The sequence below is a fragment of the Dermacentor variabilis genome, chromosome 1 (genome assembly GCF_050947875.1).
Source record: "Dermacentor variabilis isolate Ectoservices chromosome 1, ASM5094787v1, whole genome shotgun sequence".
In the NCBI taxonomy this organism is placed as follows: domain Eukaryota; kingdom Metazoa; phylum Arthropoda; class Arachnida; order Ixodida; family Ixodidae; genus Dermacentor; species Dermacentor variabilis.
Genome location: NC_134568.1, coordinates 60,503,707 through 60,511,966, shown reverse-complemented (window position 1 = coordinate 60,511,966; position 8,260 = coordinate 60,503,707). Strand labels below are relative to the sequence as shown.

Here is an 8,260-nt window from a genome sequence, read left to right as displayed (position 1 = left end):
CAACGCAGATATGATGGGCGCCACATGCGCCTACAAGAGTATGTACATAGGGTATCGGCACGATCCCGCATGCAAATCGTGCGGGAACCGGCTATAGACACATCGTACCTAGCGCGCGGTCCGCACGAAAACCTCGGCGGTACCCACGTCATCGACGTGTTGTTCGTGGTGCCGCACACTAAAGGCATGCTACGCCCACTCAATTCTATTCAGGGCTGTTGGCGTTTTCAGGTGGCTCGGAAGGCATAAAACGTCCTACACATCATCTGGTATGTATGTATACTACCGTAAGCACGAATGAAGGTTTGTGAGAGGAGGCTAGACTCCGATCCATGCCTGACCCCCGGTTCAGGAGAATTATGGAATAGTGAATTTTCGAGAGCTAATCGGAACCACAAAAGTTCGAGCATTATCGTATAAGTGCTCCAGCAGGAAACGTCTTGAAGGATATCCCACTTGCCGACGAGGCCACCGCTTACCTCGCTCGATTCACTTCTGCTCAAACTTGTTTGCGTGCATCTGCGAGTTCATTAATTTAACGACTGCTTAATATTGAGTTCAACAACCTAAATGCAACACACGCGTTGTGAGTTAAGCTAGAGTGGGTGCAAAACTCCGAATGAAATTTGGCCACTTATGATTTTTTTTTTCGCGAGCACCCGAAGCTGACTTCAAACACGTGCCGCACCGGAAAAGCACGGCATGCGCATTCAGTAACAGCTAACAAGTGCAACATAGTTCAGGAAAGTTTGTGCTCTAAGGCTGTATTCAGTGTTCTTCATTGCTCTTCGTACTTTTTTTTTTTTTCGGTTGCCCTGCGAGGAAGCGTAGCCTGCGCCTCTCAAGGCGCCAGCTTCTCCTTCAGACTCGTATTAATGAAAGACAGTATACTTGTGGCTCACATTTTCTGCATTGCCTTCGACGGGCCCTGCATTGGCAGCGCCGTTGGCGGAGCCTCCCGTACAAGGCGCTAGGTGCGCGCGGCGTGTCGATGACAAAAGGAGGGACACAGACACCGCTGATCGTATCACACACTAGTACATCTCTCTTTATTGTTTACCTCGTTGCATCTTCGGTCGGATGCTTACGGCATTTTTCAACAACTTCGTAAGTAAACCCTTTGCACGATGAAACATGACTGTCACATTATCTGAATAACACGTACACGCATACACACGCACACACATCTAAGACATGATTGTCAAGGTTGATTGATATTGCTGTCTGCGCATTTCGTTAGCAGGCGCACATCGTGCTCTCCCTGTCCGAGCAAGGCTAAAGACAACAAAATACGATTCCCCCCCCGCCTCCTCCCCCCTCCTCCCGGGCAATCTCTAGCATTGCCAGCAGCTCCAGGTTAAGCACACTATTATGCTTGCCACATCAGCAGAAGAGAGAGAGGGAACATATCCTCCTGTGCGGGAGCACGGTAAACATGGACACTTGGGCTCGTCGTTACGCGATGTAAGCAACCCGACTGCTGGTACAAAGCTTTTCACAAGCCCCGAGCTCTTCGTTAAAAGATTCCAACGGTGTGCACGAGCGAAATAACAAAAACAAAAGCGAGCGAAAAATAAAAATGAAAAATAAAAAGCTGATATGCGACTGTATTAATTTCGAAGAAAATGATGTGATCCTTGATTTAAGTCAAACGTGTCCGTCTCCATCCAGTTAAGTGTTCTCGCAACGTCCTGGTCAAGCTGTAATCTTTTACATCTTACGCACGAATCTGTTTACCACAGATTGTTGAATTAGCAGCTTGCACGTATTTATAGACTCCTGGGAAGACAGCACGGCGGAATACAAATTCCACTAATGCCGTAATCGGCGCAAAATAACATGCAACCCACGAGCGGGCAAACTATTTGGATATTAGAAAGTCCAGAAAAGGATAAAGGTGACTGCATCTTTTTTTTTTTCATTACATCTCCTGCCACGAGCGAACGTGGCGTTATGGTTGCAGCGATCAGGGCGGAAAGAAATAAAAAAAAACGGTTTCTTTGGTAATTAGGAAATCTGGCGTACTCGCTGTTTGTCAGACACTTTACACACGACGACAGAATAATACAAAGCGGGAATAACACGAATGATAGGCGAAACAACCGAAAGAAACAAAGTAAAAAAGAAAGCCTGGGGCTACTCTCAACATGATACCTACCATCAGTAAAACAAGATAACTTTATTTTTTTATGGTCTGATGTAAGTGTATGCACGTATAAATAACATCACAATTTGTGATATGCATGCGAGAACTTGCAGGTAAACTGCGCGTCGTCCTGGCATACGCTAAACAAGTGCCGTGCTAGCTCAGCTGCGATGGGAGCATTTGATAATGGGATTAAACTCCGTTACAATTTCAAATGAATTGAATCTGTGTACTATAAAACGCGAACCCTTAAGCATCACGAAGGGCAGTGGGCTGCAGGGTGCCTATTGCACAAACGTTTCGAAAATGGCACCCACGAGGTCTGGTATATGGCTCCTACGGCAGCTGGGCTTGGACGTAAACGCGAAGCTGGAGTACATCAAAACAGTAAAATTTCGCGTAAGCTTTTAAATGCGGAGTAACTAGCCAAGTAACATCTTAATTATAACGAGTTGCACTGTCACTACGACAGGCCATGACGTGTTCGAGTCGAGTTGGTTGAATGTGGCGTCGCTTGCTTCATTTGGGTGGAATAGAAAAAACAAAACGCCAATGCCCGTTCTTATTGCGTAATGCAGAGAAAATACACAAATTAGCGGCCGGTGAATACTCGAGAATGGGCAAATCTCGAACAGCTTTGGTAACGCGTGCGATAAATTTAACTTTGTCATTTCGATTTACATTTCAAAGCAATAGAAACAACAAAAACATTGGTGCACTTCAGCGGTAGGCTTACCGCTGTAACTTAATTCCAGCAATACTTTTACGCTACTCCAGCAACACCGTTCACGTTTGCCGTCGCACGAAATTTCGTTTCTTCTCCCTGTGCGGCTGCATTTGGCGAAAGCGCCCTCAATAATTTGCTGCCGCCGTGTATAGCATGCCGCACCGGATGGGACAACCTTCAAACTGACCCGTTTATTTGTCGGATTCCCAGCGCCACGCTTATTCTGAACTATAACCTGCGTAGCTCCGGCTTCCGAAATTAGCGCTTAGCTTCGCCGATAGACGGGATAACAACAATCCGTACTATCTGCGAGCACTCGCGCCAAGAGCCAGACGCAACTTCAACCATCCTGTGCCCCTTCAACTTGATCTTAACGTTACGTACGGGCACATAATTGCACTTAAATATCTCAAAACATGGCTGCACACATCGTCGCAATTTCTTTGGTGCGATGTCATAATACAAGATGTGGCTTGATTGTCAACAGCTAGAGGTCTACAACAGGTAACACCTGACGCGGCTTACAATGACACAACGAAATAACAATACCGTTGGAGCAGGGCTTACAGTGATGACGGAAAAATTGTAAAATAACGCCTATAGATACGTCAAGCATTAACATCAACCAACGCCTAGCCTGCTACGGCCTAGATATGTTTTGTCTTGAAATATCGTGGGAACAGTCATTCTTGCCTTCTCACAGTCCAAGCAAGGATTCCGCTAATAGTGAGTGCATCCTTGAACAAAGTGTATAAGTACGAGGGCTCTGTCAATATGCGAAAATATTGCTCAGCAATCAAGTCTCTAACTGGTTCACAAAGCAGTGACGATAAATAATACATATGTACATATATATAAGTTATTCGCAGCACCTGCAACACATCGGTTTGCGCGTGCAACTAACACATCCAAACAGCTGAACAGAGCACGCTAGAGGGCAATGCGCTTAATATAACTTCTTTTTTTCGCGTCCGAAGATGTATGCGAAGTGTGAAACGATATGTTCAAGAAATGGAATAATCATGCACTGTTCAACAAGTCACATAACGAAAATGCGTGGGCATGCTGCAAATGGAGAATTTCGCAGAAATGCCTTGTCACGACGAAACAAACAGCGCGATAGAATGTTTGCCGCGTTGTAAGGAGTGGCACTCTTTGATCCTTGAACAACACAAGGTAGGCAAATGAGCTCATCGTGACCTCAGGTACCACGGTCGAAATCAGCCGCGTACTTGACCCCTCCCCACCCCCCATTATTTATTTATTTTTGTCTTGTAATGTTTACTATCCCTCGGACAGAACCTGACGCGTGAACCTCGTCGCTTGCAACATAATTCAGCATTTGTTAGCGTTTACATGACCACTGCAGCTCTATTTTTGTTTGTTTGTTTATCTGTTTCTTTTACTAAGTTCACGCTAGCTGGAACGCATTCGTAAACGTAGCCTGCACGCTGCATGCACCTAGAGTTAACATCGCCCGAGCTTCCGAATTTGCGCTCCGAATAGGGTGGCTTGTAGTATATACACGCTTTATTTTATCTGCGCTAAGCACTCCTATTTCCGACTACGCTGTTAATTCAAGTATGAGGTCAGAAAATAGCACATTCACCTACGTTGCGTATATTGTGTATAGCATCCCAAGTTTCACCGTGATAACCAAGACAGGCAGCTTTCGATCTCCCCCCGCAGCTGCGTGCCGCGGTGGTGTTCCTCAAGTTCATCGTAAATGCTTTGCTGCTGTATACAGTATAGCAGGATTGTCGAGACCCTGTGCCGTCAGGCCTTCGCACGTGGCTCACATTGTCACCACGTCCATGGCTATTGATTGTCACTGAAGAAAAAGTGCGTATATATCACTCCAACGAAAAGTACCACGATCACAGTGCACTATAAACTTGATTGTCATCGCGCTTACAACATTGAGTTATCGACCACAACGAGTAAGGGGGATAGCTCCCCGCAATAAACTTTCCCAAAAAATACCGACGGCTCTATGCTCGCGCGCTGCATAACGTGATTGTCACAACATGTCTGTTTGACACAACGAACTCGCGGTGCGTCTCACAGATGTCAATACTCTATAGAAGCCACCCTGTTGCGCGCCGGATGTGTAGGAGCCGGGAGTGCACATCGCTTGCACAGGAGAATGAGAGATGATAAAAGGAAATACGTTTCCAGTTACAACTTGGTTGGTGCAGCATGCTTCTCTCCGGTTAGTGTAGACAGGTGGAACACTGTCGGCGATAGCTCTCGCCTTTCAGCGCTTTAGGCTTGTACAGCCGGAAACGCGGAACAAATGTAACCTCTCGTCTTCTAGCGTTGCCGGCAATGGCTGTAATTTTGCCTCTCAACGATTCAAACGTGAAAATTAGCGCGTTCGGTCAACGGGCACCTCCCGAGGTTGGGACACGAGCTGCACTTTTGTGGCTGTCTTCCGACGAGCACAGGAAAGGGGCCCACCTTTAGCTCTCCTAACAGCGTGTGTGCGCCTTCATGTCGCGCCAATGATCACAGCGTGCCGACTTAGTGCGTGATACGAGCAGAGTGGAAGAGAGGAGCGCGAAAGGAAGACACTTCACATTAAAACACATGAGGACAAACGCTGTTCCTAACCTGGAATGCGCTTCACCCTTTCACTGCGATGTAGTATGCACCAACAAGAGCAGCACGCTATGTGTCGGTTATTAGAGCCGAATTTGATTATTTGGAAACCAATAATGGTCACACTTAGCGTGGAAGTGGTCCCTTTGACTCAGACAGAATACATGAGCTCTCGCTGCTGGGTTCATTTCGCTTCTAGTGGGCAGCTGAGGCGCAGCAAAGGTAGTATCATGCTCCAATTTTTGTAACTATGGAAAGATAAAATTCGTCCATGGGTCCTCACAAGACAGCGCTTTACATTTGTTTCGCATAAAGCGATTAGCTTGGAATTCTATATTTTGCCCCGACGAGCATTTATACTTAACACGAATGGGCCCCTTCGCTGAGCTGCACGAGTTCTGGCTATCAAAATAAACGCGCAGACTTCAATGCTGGACGTAAGATGTGGCGCTTAACTCCGCGTTCGGACGCCACTGAAGTCTGCGAGGTGTAAAGCATACCATTCAGGCGGCAACCAGGTGGCATTCAACCAGTAGAGAGGGAGAAATTCTATACGATACGAAGTATTCAGTACATCAAATCTTGTCAGCTGGAAACAGCGACTGCAAGGCTGCACATGACCTAATCTTATTGTTGTATTCCTAATGTTTTAGCAAGAACGGTACAATCGCTCCTATTTGTAATAGCCAGTTATAATCGCTGGTCGCTCAAACACCAGCGTACAGTGGGACACATAAGCAAGCACAGAATGTAGGCTTGTCTTGTGCGTATCTATTTGATAAATTTCGCGGCACCGCAATGGTTTCGGTCATAACACTGTGTGTGTTCCAAAGCAGATAGCGCGGCGAATGTTTGGCTCGAGAGAACGTGTTTTCACTGGCCCTGTCACATGCATTTCAGTACTGTTTTCGCATGATGATCCTTCTCAGCAGTCTATAATGGAACGTATTTCTTAAGAACATTAGGCAACCACTAAACTATTGCTGATTGCGGACTTGTAAAAATACCGCTAGTTCAGTAATTAGTTTGCTAGAATGTATCTGCATTCGTTATGCCAACATTCATTCGGTAAATGAACCGAAATATTCAAGTGCCCGCCATGCCACATACAACCACCGTAGCTTGGCATCGACGTCCCTGTCGGGTCGATTTCGCTTGGATCGTTCCCGAGCGCAGGGCCGATCAGTGTTTCCAGTCTTTTCGGATACTGCGCTGACCTGAGAAGGACAGCTTGGTGACTTACGGCAGCAGAACGCCCAGGAACATTAAATATAAATCGTGTTTCCATTCTTTTTAAACGCAAGTACCTGCAGTAGTGCACCGCTCCATTACCTTCCAAAATGATTGTTCTACGCCACTTCCCTTCCTATAGGCAACTCTGCCACGCATTCCCTTGCTGTCTGTAGATGCCCAAAAAATGACGGTAATACGATTCGCCATTTTCAGCGAGAGAACGGCTTGCGCGGTAATATTGGGCGTTATGCCCTTCTCCCACACGTTTGCTACCGGCGTCGAAGCGACTGAGCGCAGCTCCATACCACCGCGTACGCCAAACGGCGAGTGGCGCGGACAGGACAAACACGCACACACACGAGAAACACGGGCGAGACACGGGGGACGTGGTTGGAGAGTAGGGGGCCGGCTCACGCGCGCCAGTGGACATAGGAGAAGGATCGGGCGACAGGGGGCCCGCCCGAAGCGGGGCGAACTATGGGACCCGTGCGTCTCCGGGGCTCGTCCGAACCCCTGCCAAGCCTAGAGCTTGGTAGTGTCTTCAGATGAGAGCGCGTTACCCCTGTCGCCGAGCGGCGGCGGCTGCGCTGCAGTGGTGGAGAGCGGCCCGCCGCCAAAAGGAGACAGTGGGTCGGCTCCAACAGCTGCGGATGGCTTGACCTGGAACCCCTCGACGTCTTCCTCGGGGTGCAGGTTTAGCGCCGGGTTGACGCGGCCGTTCATTTCGGTCTGGTAGCTCTTGACGAGGCCGCCCGCGTTGAGCACCGTCATCTCGCCCTCGTGGGGCTCCTGTACCTTCATGATGTCCTCCGGAATGTTGACGACGCAGTGGAATACGTCGAACCGCGCCGGCAGGGTGCCGCTCTCGAAGAGCCAGCGTGTTAGCGCCGAGATGGAGAGGATGCTCGCCAGGCTGGTCAGCATGGCAAGCGTACGGAATGGGAAAAGCTGGCCGTCCTTTTCGTCGTAGAATGGGTACCTGGGCAGGAATACGGGCACATCGTGTTGTACGGGTAGTCTACATACGCAGAAAGTTTGCTCGCACGCATATATGCAGGATGCTTTCAGACTTTAAAACATTTACAAGAAGCTATAGTAGATACAAAAACAGTATTAATGCAGCTGCATTATTTGACCAGCGAACAAAATAATTATCAGGGCCCGTATACACAAAACGTTCTTATGCTTGACGCGTTCGTGCCAGCCAATAGTGATGTAGGACATATTATTAGCGAAGGCGATCAGCCAATGAAAAACAGCACTTACGAACAAAAAGATTTGTGAATTCTGGCCCTGGCGTTACGTTCACAAAGACGGGTCGTTAACAATGGTTTCTTTGGTTTTCGATTATACAGTTAGAGTTTTTTGTTCTTATGACAGTTGAAGACTAGCGCATCACAAGGAAATCTTGTGGCGCAGAATTATGAGGCATCAAAATTTGTGATCGATAGGTTTCACTTCACAAAAGGACACGCCACTTAGCTTGAGCTTCACATAAGCAGGATGAAGAGGGGGAGACAGGTGCCATGTCGGGACGCTGCCCAAGTAGTTAT

General features: G+C 47.7%; 1 protein-coding gene across 2 annotated transcripts in view; it reads right to left on the bottom strand.

The window, feature by feature from the left end:
- Window positions 1-1,318: 1,318 nt before the first annotated feature.
- The window catches only part of LOC142578421 (high-affinity choline transporter 1-like), an 89,463-nt gene continuing 82,521 nt past the window's right edge, over window positions 1,319-8,260 (bottom strand). For both annotated transcript variants that reach the window (XM_075687809.1, XM_075687814.1), the window contains exon 10: window positions 1,319-7,686. In XM_075687809.1, coding sequence (XP_075543924.1) covers window positions 7,230-7,686 — 457 coding nt within the window. In that variant the 3' untranslated portion in view covers window positions 1,319-7,229. The remainder of the gene's footprint in view (window positions 7,687-8,260) is intronic.